At 39.1% G+C, this 17993-nt stretch overlaps 2 protein-coding genes across 5 annotated transcripts; one reads left to right on the forward strand and one right to left on the reverse strand.

The window, feature by feature from the left end:
* Positions 1 to 805: 805 nt before the first annotated feature.
* On the reverse strand, positions 806 to 8187 carry pmelb (premelanosome protein b; the record flags this gene model as incomplete). Its single annotated transcript, XM_080443885.1, has 12 exons — positions 806 to 962; positions 1290 to 1380; positions 2182 to 2387; positions 2675 to 2777; positions 2893 to 3030; positions 3283 to 3558; positions 3721 to 4053; positions 4422 to 4583; positions 5145 to 5273; positions 5590 to 5736; positions 6016 to 6111; positions 8130 to 8187. 12 exons carry the CDS (start codon positions 8185 to 8187, stop codon positions 806 to 808), a joined length of 1896 nt encoding a protein of 631 aa, XP_080300011.1.
* Positions 8188 to 11889: 3702 nt separating this feature from the next.
* Positions 11890 to 17126, forward strand: sarnp (SAP domain containing ribonucleoprotein). Of its 4 annotated transcripts, none has more exons than XM_080445510.1 (11): positions 11890 to 11965; positions 12975 to 13074; positions 13243 to 13286; positions 13400 to 13476; positions 13912 to 13963; positions 14975 to 15048; positions 15152 to 15189; positions 15310 to 15335; positions 15445 to 15513; positions 15846 to 15953; positions 16951 to 17126. In XM_080445510.1, exons 1-11 carry the CDS (start codon positions 11933 to 11935, stop codon positions 16996 to 16998), a joined length of 669 nt encoding a protein of 222 aa, XP_080301636.1. In that variant the 5' UTR covers positions 11890 to 11932; the 3' UTR covers positions 16999 to 17126. The 4 variants fall into 4 exon arrangements, with proteins under 4 accessions (XP_080301636.1, XP_080301637.1, XP_080301638.1 ...); XM_080445511.1 differs by having other exon boundaries at positions 16957 to 17126; XM_080445512.1 differs by having other exon boundaries at positions 15846 to 15929.
* Positions 17127 to 17993: the final 867 nt, after the last annotated feature.

A 17993-nucleotide genomic window follows, 5' to 3' on the forward strand; every position in this document is an offset into this window, starting at 1 on the left:
AATATGTCACGACTGTTTAACTTCAGCTACCTTCAACCATCTGACTGACACTGGCAACATCAGTCTTTTTCTTAACTTCTGAAAATGTAGTGAAATAATTTCTGAACCTTTTACCCAAACCTCGTAGTATGGGGTGCAATGAGTTTATACTAGGCCTTCAATGTCGCCTACTCTCTAGTCTAAGCAATGCAGTAGTAATACATTTGCAGATACAATATCTGAATAATAATCTAGTGGAGAACTGGCCATGGTCCAGAGGACTGTGTGTGTGCACGTTGAACAACTCCACTGCAATTGCTGAGGCCTTGGCTCGCCTTGACCACAAGTTCGATGTGATGCACGGCAAGTGTGCTTTTGTTCACTGTTTGTAAGTGAGGGTAGGAGGCTGCAGTTTACTTCACTGAGGGAAAGGAGGCAGTGAGGGAGCCAACACCTCTCAAATTCAGATAATCCCTCAAGGATTTTGTTGAATTGAATATTTACTACATCAACTATTTTGCAAACATGTTATATAATCAAAGCACAAGTCAAAAGTAAAACTGAGACAAATTTATTTATTTTGTCCAAATTTTACCAAACATGCCTCAATAGGTATAAAAATGTACTCTGTAGCCTGAGACAAACATTACTTCAGTAGGGAAATTATCACTTGACAGTGATTGAAAGTTAAAGAAAATAAGCCATAAAGCCATAAACATTCATGCCATAAACATGAGGTTTACTTAAGACAAAAAAAGGGGAATAAAAGTATAAAAAACACATCCCAGGTGACTCATGTAGTTGGCAGTGGTGGGTTGGGTGGGGCTTACACCAGCCTGTCCTGCAACAGTGGACAGCTGTCCACAGCACCGCGTCTGTTCACAAGGTTCCAGAACATTGCAGTCCCACAGTTTTGAGTCTGGCTGACCTGGGGCCCAGCAGACCCAACATCCTCCTTGAGAGGACCATAAGACTGGAATCGCCTAATGAAAGGGGAAAGAAATAACATTCTAATCCTAAATTGTTTTAACCATACAGAAACATGTGTCCAAGCTGATGAGCAAAAACATATTTATAGGCCAAATTGATTACTGTCTTTCTAACTGACTTAATTATTTCTTTTTTTTTTTACTAAATTTTTATCCCGCGATTTTTGTAACCCATTTTTTTCACCCGGTGCCAATTTCCTAAGTGATCCTGGGCGCTACACCAGCCCTGCACCAGTATTACACCAGTCACCCCACAGTAGGGAGGCCAGGGCCGAGCTCATGCTTCTGACTTAATTATTTCTAACACAAGTCAGTTCTTACTTGTAAGAGAATGCCACTGTTCCTACTGCCATGGCAACCATCAAGACTCCCATCACCATGGCGAAAGTGCCAGATGAGGCCAGATCAGAACCTAAAATGAGAAAGACCCTCCTGTTATTATATTGCTATAGTATTAAGCAAACTAGAAATCATAATAATTATAAACCAAACTCAAAATATGCGTAAATTAAATTAACAATGGATTCATCATTTCAGTGTCATTGAGGGTGGGTTATGGACAATGTTTTCAAACTGATGGAAGTGTTCAGTCAAGCTAAAGCCTCATGCTCTTTCCAGTTGAAAATCCATCATGCAGTATGTTGACCGCACTTTTTTGACGAAGCATAAATGAGGGTTATGGTTGTGGTGCTGTGCTCCAGTATGTCCTATTGTGACGGGTTCTGATATTTATTATAAATGCTAAATTGATGTGTTACATTCACTCTAAAATTGTGGTGGTGGATGTGCGTGGTTATACCGTATGTACTGTACATTGTGATGGGTGTGGGATAGCCTGAGGTATAGGGTGTTTATATTATAAGCATGCTTGATCCTATACTGTTGCCTGAGGGGGATCTTAAGATAATTAGAAGTCATGTTTTTTCTATTGCTATTCTACTATACAGTATCTATTGTCTATTTCACCTTAACCCCACCCTGCATATGCATGACAGGACATCTGACCAGGAATATACTTGGGGCTACACTCAATTTCTTGTGACAAGATGGTTATGGAGACTCTATCATCTAGCATGCTGAAAGATGGTGTTTTTCTAGGGATCCCTAGCAAATTAAAGGAATGTTTCATCACATGTTGTGCTCACCCTCGTTGATTTTATCATCACTTAAGTCTTATAGGTACGTTTCGCCATGACAGGGTTGTGTTACATACCCGTGCTGATATGGACTTTGGTACTGGTGGCAGCCAGGCTGACATCATTGGTCATAGACACATTGATGCAGTAGACACCAGAGTCATTGAAGAAGTGACGCAACACCAGCTGACACTCGTTTGATGGTTCTACCATGTTGCACTCTGTGTGGATGGGCCTCAAACACTCAGCATCCAGAATCACACTACACACCTGTTTTGGAAGGCTGGAGAAAGAATATAGAAATTGCTGTACTCATACTATATTGAAACATTGGCTTCCTTGATGACCACATGAACGACAGTATGATTTGGAAAATTGGCAGTATTGTCAACAGTGAGTGAGTCATTATCAATAAGCTAAACATGACACACCACCGGCATTGTCCTTGAGACTAGTTTTTGTAATTACCTATACATCTTTACTCATCGTGAGGTTGTTATATTATTATTAATAAGGTTCTCTCTTAAAGACCTGATTAAAGTTCTTAACTTATAATGTGGTAATACTCACCTTCCCTGGCAAGTAACTGTAAGATCCAACACCTTTCTCTCAGCCTTAGGTGTCATCATCACAGAATTGTCCATGTGCACTATCTCTACTTTCTCAATACCCTCTGAAAAAAGATGTTAAACATTATGGAAAAAGAGATTAATTGAAAATTGTGTAAATGATCGTAGACCTCCATTTGATGTTTGTTTATATTTTTGGTGAACATAAACACAACTCACCAATCACTTCAATCCCGGTACAGAAGGAGCCATATCGATAAATCACACAGTCATCATCTGAAGATTTGTCATCTGCATCACGTTTGTTCACCACAACCACTGTAGCTTGTCCCATCAGAGTCAAAGTCCTCTCTGCACCTTATGAGAAAAATGAATTATCAGCTGACCAGACAATCAAGTGAAACAAACTACATTAAAACCCACTTTAAGCACAATAGAACAAATCCATTTAAAGACAAACTTACTTTTATTACTTTGTTAGTTTATTTATCAGGGACCATATACAATTAAGAGGAAAATCAGACCAGAGTTATGGCTACATGCATATTTTCATCTGCAGTAACTGCAGTATCAAAAACATATAGCATTAACTTATTTTCATTCACTAACCTACAACAGATCCAGTCCCAGCTTCACTGTTTGACCCGAGTGCCTTGGCGACGGGATCATCGACACCGACGGGATCAGTTGGCAGACCAGGGTTGATGAGGGAGGACGTCTTGCCCACTTTGTCCGTTTCCTGTACAGGTCGAGTACTAGATGAACTGGAGACTTCCTCCTCAGAGTTATCTTCCTCTGTATCAGCGGGACCTACGTTCACATTTATCACTGATGCCTTGGTGGACACCATCAGAGGAACTGCAGACGCCAACACAGCAGCGTTCACTGCGAACAGATCAGATTTTTATCAATAACAAGTTGTTAGTCCATGTTAATTTTCAGTGTGTTGTATAAAAGCATTAGCAAACAGTTGTCTTATGACCATACAATGAAGTATTTATTGGGCTTTAGTTAGGGTGTTCCAAACGATGGACACCTGTTTGTTACCTGTGGTTCCCTGGTCAGCAGGTGGGCCAGGAGCCTGAGTAGGGTCAACAACTGGGGGATAACAAGCCTTATCAGGAATGACTGCCTGGATCACTACACGGGGCTTGAAGGAGCCAGACTTAATGTAGGTGTGGGTGACTGTCAGCTCTCTGGTTATGAGGGCTCCACTTGCATCTCCAAACTCCCAGTTGAAGGTGACGTCTGCGTTGCTCAGGTACTCACTGGGGTCATGGAGAGCGATGGTGAAGGCGATCGCCCGGTTCTGGACAAAGCGCATGTCACCTGCCACGATGTCATCCACTTGGTCCAAAGACACAGCAAAGGGGATTTGATCTGAAGACACAGTAGGACACTCAGACCATAAGCATATCACCTATTGTGTGCCAAAAGCTAAAACCACTACAGGTTATTCTTCTGCCTACACATACGTCATGTCCTAGTATGAGCGAATAGGGGAAGGGGATCAACGTCACGTGATTGCTTTGTTTGACCCGGAGAAGGCCTTCTCCGGGGAAGGCCTGGAGAAGGCCTTCTCCGGGTCAAACAAAGGTGCTTATTGGTCAAAATCACTGATGTGTGTCTCAAAGAATTAAAACATGAAATGAATTAAGAAATACAACTATGGATAAACAAATAAAAAACAGTGCATGGATCATACTTAAAATCTAAAATCAAATATCATTATAAATTGAATTCTTAACCAGTGATGGAGAACTGAGTGGAGGCATATCCCAAAGGAATGAACTTCTCCTTGCTGCGGTAGTGATAGATGACAATGTCCATGGTGTAGGAACCCAGGGGGATATCATCTGTGGCAATGGTCAGTGAGGAGGATGGACCATCTGACACTTGCCAGTACTGACCTGGTCAAAGATGACAAATAAATCATGTGGCACCATTGTGCATTAATTCACTACTGCTACCGACACTCAGAAATAAGCACAATATTGTAATTGTGCTTAGTTATATCCAGTAATTCAAGAATCATCCCCCAGCCTTCATCACTAGCCATGCAAATGTGACTTGACTGAATATTATGCCTGTATATACTGTACTCTGTACTGTGTGTGCCTTACAGGAAGTCAATTAACATTTTACTACATGTATAAATAAACATGTATACATTACATGTTTAAATAATTGATTTGTGTGAAAGTGGTGTTGTGTTTCTAAAAAAGATTAATTTGTACGCTAATGCATGATGTATATTCTTCTTCCTCTGAAAGGCATGGCAATACAGAGTCTAACAAAGGCAAAGTTGAAGAGTGCATATGATCATATGAGCCAAATTAAAGGCTCTTACACATAATCCATTCTGGGTCATGTTTCAGGTCATGCCATGTGGTCAGAAAACTCTCTGACCCGTGGAAAGATACATGTTTAAATGTGATTTAGAATCTTAAGGAGAAGAAAGCTTCACTTACCCCACGCTTTCCATACATACACGTAGCCAGGTGGCTTGTCCTTCTTAAACTGTGTTCCATCTGGGAAAACATCTTCCCACTCTGTGTTCGGGGCTGGGTACACAGGCTCAGTTTCATGATATCTAGTTCCTATAGCAACACATAATGACATAATGACAGCCTGTTAAAATATATGCACAAGGTATTGTCTAAGAAAGCCTGTGTGTGTGTGTGTGTGTGTGTGTGTGTGTGTGTGTGTGTGTGTGTGTGTGTGTGTGTGTGTGTGTGTGTGCGTGTGTGTGTGTGTGTGTGTGTGTGTGTCTGCGTGTGTGCGCGTGTGTGTGTGTGTGTCTGCGTGTGTGCGCGTGTGTGTGTGTGTGTCTGCGTGTGTGCATGTGTGTGTGTGTGTGTGTGTGTGTGTGTGTGTGTGTGTGTGTGTGTGTGTGTGTGTGTGTGTGTGTGTTACCATTGATCACACAGTCCTCAGCCCAGACAACCTGTCCGTTGGGCTGTACTTTCTGGTTGTGAGGAAACTCCAGGTCGATGGTGAAGGTCACCTTGGCTCCAGTCAGAGTTGGTGCATCATTCCCCACATTGAAAGTCACCCTTCCACCTGTAGAACAGCAGACAGGAAACACTTAACATTGTTTCATAGGCTACAATACAGCCTGAGAATACAGCCTACCAAATTCTCTATACTGGGTATAATCTCCCACCTTATATAAAGATATTCAACAATCGATGGACAACACACACACACACACACACACACACACACACACACACACACACACACACACACACACACACACACACACACACACACACACACACACACACACACACACACACACACACACACACACACACACCACTTATAAAATAGGCATACCTTTCCAAGAGTCTTTGTAGCGAGCGTCTCCATCTCTCCAGACTGGGTACATCTTAGAATTCCATGACGGATATCTTGTGAAGCGGTTTTTGGGCTCTGAAATACATTAAATAACCAGCAGAGCTGAAACACTGTGTTGAAAGGCCACAGGCTTATCATTTCCCTCACATTAGGAAATATGTTGTATATACGGTAGTCAATTTCTTTATATCTTCACCTTGTAAGCCTGATTTATGAAATTAAGCTTTAGTGTTCCCACCTGTACTCCTGCAAAATATGAGATGTATTTTCATGGCTGTGCTGCAACTTATTTAAAGTGTCCAAAATTGTATTCTCATACCATGGAGATATCAACAAATTCATCATTGCTTTATAGGAGATCTCGCCATCACTCTCCTCTATCACTGATGAGACCAAATGTGATTGTGGCTGAAGGTGCTGCTTGACTGTTGAAATTATAATCCAGTCCTCCAAATCCCTCTCATGTGACAGTCAGGGGTGTGTGTGTGTGTGTGTGTGTGTGTGTGTGTGTGTGTGTGTGTGTGTGTGTGTGTGTGTGTGTGTGTGTGTGTGTGTGTGTGTGTGTGTGTGTGTGTGTGTGTGTGTGTGTGTGTGTGTGTGTGTGTGTGTGTGTGTGTGTGTGTGTGTGTGTGTGTGCGAGTGAGTGTGCATGTGCGTGCATGCGTGAGTTCTCTCACATGGAGGCATTTGATTTTTTTTTACATAGTGGTAGATTAAGAATGGATTAATTTGGATCAAAAGCAAAGAGGGCTAATATTAAATTAACTGTAAACTGACAGATCGTAGAGCCATACCTAAATCCGATTTTGTTCTGTGTGGATTATTACTCATGGTTTGGCTTTAAGTTTGTCACAAGGTTGAACTGGAATACAACCTATTGATGAATTATTTGGTAAAATAATGAGTTGAGTTATGGTGAATGTTATATTGAGTATAGCCCTTGTAAGGTGTCGCTGATGGGTGAAACTATTTTTTATCAGATAATGTTAACCTCAGTGATCATATGACAAAGATGAAAAGAAGGTCAAATTCTCTGCATATTTTCTTACACTCATGGTCCAGTGAATAGGCCTATCACATGGGAATGGCTTGAAACTACACAAACAGGCCTTGAAACTTCAAAAGGTGACTATACATCTACAGTAATTGTGTACATGGAGACTATGGTTTCCTTATGAACATTTTATAAGAAACCTGTTTGTTTTAAAGGAACTTTTGACCTTTTAAAGAGACTACGGTATCCTTAATCCACAAGTAAAGATAGTTCCTGTTAAACAACAGTATTACATTGCTTTGTAACTCTCAAATTGACAGTGACTATATGCATATGCTATGTATGTATGTATGAGTTTATTATATACTTAGAGGCTTTGTTTTTGTGTGCCCATGTATTGGAATTAAACGGAAAAGAGTGGTAATGGTTTACGAGAGCTGCCAAACTAAAGACTCCTATACTGAAGCTGTAAGCCAAGGAGCCAAATATAATTGAGACAATGATTTAACACTTAACATTACTATGTACACATTGTTTTCAAAATGATGAAAGTCTTTTGAAAACAATGTGTCTTCTTTAATGGCTGTACAGTAAAACCTTCAGTGTAACTTTTTCTATTTGTAACTCTGAGTGTACAATTGGTCACTTACAGGTCCATTTGTTTACATTTTAACGCTCTCAGAGTTGAATTAACACCGAGTATTATCCTGTGTAATGTGCCTTTATCTGGCCAAGAAGTAGTCATCTCTCTAAGAACAGGATCAATGTCAACCATTCAGTACTAACCTAATGATTCTGACTGGACCTTCCATGAAATGCACAAAGAAGTGTTCCAGAATCAGAGACTACAACAACCACGACCACCTGCTCTCACCAGAAAAGACGTGTCGGTTTTGCACTATTGCAATGTTAGCAATAAAATATGCAGCCCTCAAAAGGTGACTAATGAGGAACCATACCAGAAATTGCTGCCATGTCAGAACAAAACCAGCAGAAACAATCAGTGTTTCCTTTATTTTGACCATTACCCATAAATACTGCATGCATTTTGCCTTCTATTTTTAAAAATGTGTTTAAAAGTTGCTTTGTCTATACTTACTTGCCACAGCACATGAAGCTACTGCCAGCAGCACCAAAGGTATAAGAGCCGTCCGCATTCTCAGAGTGCTGCCCGAAATATCCCTTTTCTGAGTGGCAAGCCAGAGCAAATCAGCTTTATAAACTCTTTCAACTCTGACCCCCACAAAATAATAGACCAAACCCCTTCTACCCTATGAGATTCTGCGATGCCTCCTCCCATAAGATTTAGAGGCGCCTATAGTGTAGTGATTGTGTGTTTACAGTAGAAGTACTGTATGTGTCAGGGATTTTGTGGGTCGCATAATCCCTGACATACAGTATACAGTACATACGTACGTACGTACGTACAGTAAACCAAGCAGTGTAAAAATAAGCTTTCTCATAACCCGAGGAGATCACGAGATTGAGTCTTTAACGTGAACATATATGCACTTAAGAGACACTTACAGTACAATTTGAAAATGATATGAATGATGTGAACTTTGCACTGACTTGCTTCCTTCCTTCCTTCAGCAACATCAATAATTATAGTACTATGCTTACAGTGTGTTGGATACTGATCTATTCATTCATATTTTTGCACAGTGGATACTTTTTCATGAAAACGTCTGTTCATACAGTGATGATGTAATCACTTTGTAAACCTTTTTTTGCATTGTGAGAGTGTATTGAGAATTATGAACATAATAATAATAATAATAATAATAATAATAATAATAATAATAATAATAATAATAATAATAATAATAATAATGCTTGTTTATTGTTAACATTTCTCCTAAATAGATTATGTCTATACTGAAAGAGACAAAGCTCAACATAACCGAACAGAAGATTGATATTCTTGCTGAAGATTAAAATATGATGAATTTGCTTGAAGGGAAGATAAGTGCCTCTAATAGCCATCTAGATCTCTTGCGATTTTACAACATCAAGAAACGTTGTAATGCCTGTATTTTAGATGTATGCCTAGTAGCGCTGGCTAGTGACTTACAACTATAAGTCACACAACACTGCTAAGAGAAGGAAGGAATGCAATGCTAATAAGGATTATTTAAGCACTTGTGACCCCCTAAATTCATCCGGCTTTGCCCTACTACAGAAAGAACTATAAGTCACTCTGTTTTTTTTGTTCTTTTGTCTTAAATTTGATGGCAAACTGTGACACACAGCTATTCTAAACAATGTCAGCATTGTCAGCAATCACAACATATCCTATTCCAATCCGTTTCATCCTTCATGAATGCTAACTATGAACCTTGAACCTTGAAACTTGAACTTTCATTCACCCACATTCTCATAACCATCTTGCCCATCATTTACTTTTTTTAAAGCGCTGCATTCATGGGACAAATACATGTCTCTTCTATTTTGTGACATTACAGACATTGTTTAAATTGTTCAAATTAATAATGAAACATGCATTGCACCAGACACTTAATCAAAAGCTTATGGCCTAATTTGGTCCCTGGGTGACAGTCTTGTACAGACAACCTTTGCCCTGATAAATTAAATACATTCCTCATTTGCTTGATTTGTTTGCTAATTCTTAACACATCTTCTAACTGGGGCCATAAAGATACTGTATAGTAGGTGTATATGGGAAACTAGCCAGAATCGATGGGCTTCCAGGAAACCTTGTCATAGGCTACCAGAGAATCCCTTCATCACTGAAGGCTGTGTATCACCAGATGGCAGTGTCTGTTCAAACTGTATGTGGGGAAGATGAGGAAACCCTTTCAGGATGCACTCACAGTCCTTCGTACACACCTGCAAAATAATGCATTGGTTAGGTTTACATCTCTATTGGGATCTAATGTGTATGCGGTATGCGCGCTAGGTTATTACCAGATGGAGAACCGGTTAATTATGTGGTTATAGGCCTAGATAACTTCTCACTGCAAATCACTGATAATAATATAAAAGAAAATACCCTGGTGTTTAAAACAAAAATATAAAAGTATGGGCATAGCCTTTTGTGAATGTCATGTAATTAAATTAAGCACTTTGTTATTGTATGTGAAAGCTATAGTGAGTTTCCTTGTGTTTTAGAATAAAAAAAATTGTATTCAAAGCTGTGCTTAGTGAAAATTCAGTGGTGGAAAAAGTACTCACATTTCTTACTTAAGTAAAAGTATCAATACTGCAATGTAGAAATACTCTGTCACAAGTAAAAGTCCGGAATTCAAAATTTACTACGATTACTGTACGAAAGTATTGGTATCAAAATGTACTTAAAGTACCAAAAGTAGAAAGCAATAATTATGCAGAATGTCCCATTTCAAACGTTTTCAAATGTATAAAAATCTTTTGTAAATAGCAGATCTACAAGCTCACAATGTGTCGCATCGCAGCGCATTGCTATTTTCAAATGGCTGAAATGTATATAGGGCTGAAGTGGGTAATGTATGTTTTGTAATAATAATCAAAAGCTACAAAGTAACTAGTAACTAAAGTTTTCAAATTATTGTAGTGGAGTAAAAGTATAATATTTGCCTCTGAGATGTAGTGGAGTAGAAGTAAAAGCAGGGCAGGAATTTCAGGGGGGCCACGAAGGCCATGGCCATCCTTGCCCCTCAGTTTGACCTTGTGCCCTGCGGCCACAGTGGCCTTAATGCCCCAGGTGACTACTACCACTGTCTCCTCTGTCTCTTTCTTGTCATGTAGACACCAGTGTCTCTTTCTTGTCATGTAGACACCAGTGTCTCTTTCTTGTCATGTAGACACCAGTGTCTTTTGTTGAGATTCTGAATTCTTAACTCCTGTGAGTCCCCATCTTTAAACCAATCCAGTGACTTTCATTGGTGCAGGGCTGAGCATGGATCAGATTGTAAATACCATTATTTATTTCACTGCAGATAGTCTAAATATTTAATTAAAAATCATACTTAAAGGTAGGGTAAGTGATTTTCTTTGGTTAAAACAAGTTTTAAATAGCTCTATATTCTGATAGTACTCATTGCTATAGAGTGTTTGTTCAGTAAAAGGAGTCTCCTTGTCTCTCCAGCTCTTTATAAAACAGAAAATGCATTTTCGTTTCAGTTTCAGTTTCATTTCCAATTTTATCCGACCAGGATAGAGAACTCAATCAGGATATAGATTAAACAAGTGAAATTGGAAGTGATGACACTAAGAAATGAGCAGGCAAAATTGGAACTGGAACACTATAAAAATGAAGCTTAAAAATGTGTACTTTCTCCTGATTGGCTGAGATTTTGACACCTACCAGAAAATGTATTTTCTGTTTATTAAAGAGCTGGAGAGACGGGGAGACTCCTGTTACTGAACAAACACTCTATAGCAATGATTACTATCAGAATATAGTGCTTTAACCTTTTAACAAAATACTTTTTGTTTTAACCCAAAAATATCACTTACCCTACCTTTAACCCTTAAATTCTATTAATTCTTTCAATGGACTAACATCTTGTTTTATTTGATGGCCTTCCTGCCCTGGCATTTGGCTTTTGTGCCTTCAAAAAATGGACAACACCAAAGGCCAAGTGGCCTTGCCCCTAAAATGACGAAAATTCAGGCCTGCGTAAAAGTGCTGAAAATTGGAGATACTCTAGTAAAGAAAAAAAAAGAATTTAGTACAGTACTTAAGTACAGTACTTGAGTAAATGTACTTAGCTCCTTTACACCACTGGACTGTTCTTCTCCTCTGCTACAGTTTATACTGTTCAGGTAAACCACTCTGTAGTTTTAGATGGCCCATCTCTCCAGCAGGTGGCAGTGTGAAACATTTAATTGCGGCGAATGCTATCAGAAGCAGAAGAGCTCCACTTCGATTGGCGGAAGACATCACATCAACAAAGAAAGATGGCTGAAGTAATAGAGCTCCAGAAGCTTAAGGTTTGTAACATTAGATATGTCTAGTTTTTTTTAAATAACAGTCGGTTTGTTCCAGGATGATAATGTATTAATGCCCATTGATAGCCACCGTGTAAAAAAAACGTATCGTAATGAAGTCAATAAATGCCGGGTAACGGATAAACAGACGGACGCGCGTGTTCATGGCGCTTGTTCGGCTAACGTAGCTAGCTAACATACAGTATGTGTGTTTGTGTGTGCATGTTTATTCTAAAGGCTGTGAATAAATGGACGTATCTTTGTTGTGAGATACAACGTATCAGTTGACGAAAACGACCTCCGTAGCTTCTTTTGTTTGTGGCAGATACCTTTTACGAGTTAATTTAACGTTAAAGGTCGTAAAACCTTAGCACTCAGGGTTGAATGGAATGGTTACATTTCCGGTAAGGGTTTTATTGTGTGGTTAGTGTGATACTGTGACTGTATGTATTCACTTGCCTGAGATGAAAGCTAATGCATGAATTCATGTTGATTTTAGGTAGGTTTTAGCCAGTGGTGTAAAGTAACATTTACTCAAGTACCATTCAATTTTGAGGTATTTCTTTTTACTTTACTGGAGGCAAATATTGTACTTTTACTCCACCATTTAAAAAAAAAACTTAAGTTACGTTGTTACATCAATCAATCAATTGTAGATTTTGATTATTATTACATGACATTAATTAACTACTTCAGTCCTATATATATATATATATATATTTCGGCCATTTTCAAAAGATTTTTATACATTTGAAAACTTGTGAAATGGGACCTTCTGCATATTGAGTATGTTCTACTCTTGGTACTTTTAAGTACATTTTGATGCCAATACTTTTGTACTTTTACTCAAGTAAATTTGTAATTCCGGACTTTTACTTGTAACAAAGTATTTCTACGTTGCAGTATTGACACTTTTACTTAACAAAAAAATTTGAGTACTTTTTCCACCACTTGTTTTAGCTACATCCCAGGTTACTTATTGAACATCTCCTGTTTGTTTCTGTCCCCGTAGCTTGCTGAGCTGAGGCAGGAGTGTGAGGCCAGGGGTCTGGACAGCAAGGGTAACAAAGGGGAACTCATTGCCCGACTTCAAGCCTATTTGGAGGAGCATGGTGATAATGATAGTGATAATGATAATGAATTTATTTGTATAGAATAGTGATTTTCTAAACAATGTTACAAAGTGCTTCATGTTTGTGTTTCTTAATTTTGGACTAAAATACCTACCTCACCTGTCTCTCTGTCATTCCGTTTTGTTTTATTTTTTAATTCCCAAACAGAGGAAGATGTGGATGTAGATGATGTTTTGGCAGAAGACACAGAGGTACATTTCTTATACACTGGAGACTTAATAGGATTTTTCACTATTTGTTCCTCTTGGTTCTAGAGTGTGTTCTTTATCAAATTGTGACTAATGACATATGATCTTGGCTTAAGGACCTTGATAAAGTTGAAGAAGGTGCTGCCGACATGAAAACTGAGAAGGAGGTTCCTGAAACTGATGATAGTGAGACGTGAGTAGTAGTTTATTTCTATTTTATGTTATTATTCTGACTAGGGATGTAATGGTATACCATTCATTTTAAGATATGAGTGGTATCAAGCAACCACGGTTCTGAACTGTAAGTCTTTCCCTGTAATGTCCAATGGGCCATAGTGGTTTAATTAATGGAGTATACAGTATACCATGGTATTTCAGATTCCTTCTGTGAAATGTCATGCCGTTATATCTCCACTTCTGACTGAAGCACGTCCTTTTGTTTTTGTTAATAGTTATTCTACAGTAGAATTAGTTTGCAAAAACATTATTGTACATTGTCTGTAGTAGCATACACAATTCATTTGTTACCTATATTCTGCATTATTATTATTATACTGGGTTTCCTATGCATCAAGTCAACAACCATCTTTATTATTATATCAATTTCCCCCCCCCCCCCCCCCCGCAGGCCTGATGAGAAGAAAGTGGTGAAAATAATTCCTCCAGTGTCTTCCAGTGAGGTATTAACAAATTATTTGTTTCTAAAATATATCAACTCCATCTGATTGCTTTATACCTTGTGATGTCCTGATCACCTCCTTGAGTGTGTATGGACTGGACAAGCACCTATTGAAACTTCTAGCTCAAGTTCCTTTTAATGGTTTTATTAAACCGTAGTCTGACAAATATAACACACCAACAATACTTCTTAAATTCTCCACACAATACTCTCACATTTTCCTATGCTTTGTTTTTTAGGGTGGAATATATATATATATATATGTATATATATATATATATATATATATAGCCTGGAAACCAGACGAATCTGCCAGTGCAAAAAAAATGAAAATGAAAATTGCCCTCGGCAGATTAGGTCTGGACCCTCTCGGTTGTGATCGGATTTCGCTGCCCCCCAAGTTGTGGGGCACCAATCAGGGCCCAGTATGTGGGCGGCGGGTTTATCACCAGAGGCATTTAAAAAAAAGAAATCAGCCTCTTGGAAATGCAGGTTCCAAACAGAGATTCCAGACTAATATCTACGCAGTGATATTAGTCTGACCATGCCAGGCAGAAGGCTAGAATAAATATATATATATACTGTAGGACTTTTCTTAGTTGCAATAAGACTTGACAGAAGGAGAGTTTTGGACAATAATATTCCATAACAAGCAAATGCTGCATCTTTCTAAAATATAGTAGAAAGTTGGTCTGTGCTCTTTATGCTTTATTATGATCCCTATTAGCTTCCACAAAGTGGTTGCTAGTCTTCCTGGGGTCCTCTTGTCCATTTATTTGATGAGTGACTGACAATCTGCCAAATGTTTGTATGTTATTGGGCTTTCAGCAGCACACATTTGTTGTTTTATTTATGCTCATAGCTTCTGTGTCAGATGATTAAGTTCAGTCACGTTTATTCTGATCATTTAACCATATGGGTATGATACATGATATCAACGCATGCATCAACGGCAACGCATGTATGTGCTCCAGCCTCCTACTGAATGTCAACTTTAACTTCTATCCTCCAGAAAATGCTGAAAAGAGCCGAGCGTTTCAACATGCCTGCAACAGCTGAAAGCAAGAAGGCTGTTCGTGCTGCAAGGTCAGTTCGTTGTGCTGTTGTGTTGAAACATGATCCCTCTCCGCATTTTAATGAAGTTACATTTATATCCCTTGCTGAAATTAATGCACTCTCATGTGTTTAGATTTGGGTTACCCGCCGATGCTAAAAGTCCTTCTCCAGGTTTGTGAATCAAACACCCTTTTATGTTATCCTTTTAGCATAACCTTTGACTGTACTATGTGTACTGTTAACAGAATGGCTAATAAAGTATTTAATCAATCTTCTTTCTCTCCCTCACAGGTGTCCTTGCAAACAGTAAATCTACTGTAAGTGTTTTTAGATTTGTTCTTTAAATGTAGCTGTTGTTTTTTCCTTATGTCAAACAGTAATGAAGAGACAACAGTGTTTAATGTGTTCTCCCTTTGTCTTGTGAAGGTGAATATAGATCAGCTGAAGAAGAGAGCTGAAAGATTTGGCGTGAATGTTTCTTCGACTGCACAAAAGGTAAATAAATGCATAGCCACAGGAGGTTTAGATAACAGTGGGTACATTTGGTGAAATCTTTAAATCATTGATACAGTATGATTTATATGCACAGTGTCCAGTGGCATTTTTTTATAGCTTTTCTGCTGTGAATGTACTGGGAGAATAGCAGTCTGTAGACTTGTCGAAACACACAAGACTGCAGTTTTTACTTTTTGTGTGACAAGATAAGAACCGGATGAAAAGAGTCAGTTGGTACCAATGATTAGCCATAGAATATGATAGGGTAGTGTGAGTGTGCTCTCTTGAATTGTATTGTTAATTTTCATGATTGCTACTTCTGTGTTTTCCAGGTTGAAGAGGACGAGAAGCTGAAGAAAAGGAAGGAGAGGTTTGGAGTCCAGACTGCAGGCGCTGCTGCTCCTGCTGCAGTTGCAGTTGTTGCAGAAGGAGATTCTGAGGTAGTTTTCTCTTCCTTTTCATACCGTCCAATAGATTAGGTCAAATTTATAGTACAATGGTGTCCCTTGCCAAAAATAACTGATCTACAAGCTAACAACGCCTTACATCGCGATACGTTTACAATTTAGGCATTTAGTAGACGCTCTTATCCTGAGTAACTTACAAGTGCGAGATCGGAACAAGCAGAGTAAGCGTCTAGTCAATAAACAAGGTAAATAATCACATAAATGGAGTGCAGAGAGTGTAGTACCTCAAAGAAACTAGGATACCAGGTAAACAATGAACCTAGTATCTGTCTTAATAACGTGCCATCTAAATCACATTCTTAACATTTATAGGTGGGAAAAACGGGGAAAAAAACATGTGACCAAGATATGTCTGCATAGTAGCCATATCTTGGTCAGTCGCTAGCATCAATCAAAAGAAAAGGCAGCAGGAAGGGGTATAGGGAGAATAAAGTGGTAGGGTGAGAGTCTGAAGATGTGAGTCTTCAGATTGTGGTGGATAATTTGGAGCGAGTCTGTAGTCCTGATTGCAATGGGGAGTTCGTTCCACAGTTAGGGAGCCAGGAGGGAGAGAGAAGAGTGTAGGACATGTGGAGTGTTATCCAGGCCATTTAAGGCTCATACAGCATTTCCTGTGTTAGCTGATCCAAGTGAGTGGGAAGGGTTGTAGAGTTGGATCTGGCCTTAAAGGTATGGGGGTGCCATGCCTTTGGTTGCCTTGTAGGCCGCCAACATCATTTTTGGGGGGAGACATGGACATTTTGGTTTTGTGGAAGACCAGGCGTGCTGCAGCATTCTGGATCATTGTAAACTTGTAGATCTGTTAGGCAAGTGACACCCTCACGCGATGGAGTATAAAATTAAGCTGAACACTTATGTTTCTCATCAAGACAGTTTTGTCATTTTAAATGTGTCTTTGATGTCTGGACCTCTTATGGAATTCATGTCCGCATGTGAGAGTGACAGCATATTGTTTTTGTCCTCCCCACAGGGCCAGGCAAAGAAAATGAAGCGAGCTGAAAGATTTGGAAAAGTGTAAATAACTTGCGTTAGATTTTATTGCTTTTGTCTTGTTTTGAAACATTTTCATCACTGTATTCTGCTTCATTTATCTGTCCATTTTTGTAACATTTCTGTGATTAAAAATAAATTGTTTTCTGATTTTCACTTGCTATCTTGGTTAAATATATATTTGTCTGCATAGTGCATACTTTTAATTTGGTATAACCCACCAGTAAGGCTTGGTATTGATTTAAACACCACAAAAAAAATATTAAAGATAATATCACAATATAATCGCAAAAAACAGTATGGTGATACCATTTTATCAAGAGGATGTGCACTTGGGACTAGCTGGAAAAAATCTGCACAGGGAAGTGAAAACAATTGTTGCGCTTAACCATAATTGCTCCAGTGGACCTGTTAAGTGTCCAATTGTATATGAAAGGTGTTACTGGGCAGCTCAGTCTCAGATGTGTGTAACTTACTGGGTGTAAAGCAGCACATGGCTGAACAAGCATTTGTGCTCAGCAAACCTACTTTGGATGAATAAAAGTTTTAAAACAAATCTATAGAATACATACTTGAAATTCAAAATGTGTCAGTGATGCTATGGGATTATGAACTCCCTATTTATTTCTCCTCCACTGTCCACCCAGCTCGATGGCCTTGTGGTTAGTGTCTGCCCTGTAACTGGGAGGTCGGGGGTTCAATCCCCTCATACCAAAGACTATAAAAATGGTACCCAGTACCTCTGTGCTTGGCACTCTGCATCAGATTCTCAGTATCAAGGGTTGGATTGGCGGTAAGTTCCTGCGACATACTAGCATCATGTCCAGGGGGTGTACTTGTACATCAAGTTCCCTGAAGCTACGGAAACGCGAGATGGGCTCCTTACCTAACCTATTTGGCCTACATGGCCTGGGAACTCATGGTTCCCAAGGCTACTTTACTGTCCATCCACCTGCCTGAAAGATTTTACACACAGGAATCCCAATAAGAATAAGGTCTGTCATATTGGTAATTTACTTGAAT

The sequence above is a fragment of the Gymnoscopelus braueri genome, assembly GCF_963280865.1.
Source record: "Gymnoscopelus braueri genome assembly, chromosome: 12".
NCBI classification, from domain to species: Eukaryota; Metazoa; Chordata; class Actinopteri; order Myctophiformes; family Myctophidae; genus Gymnoscopelus; species Gymnoscopelus braueri.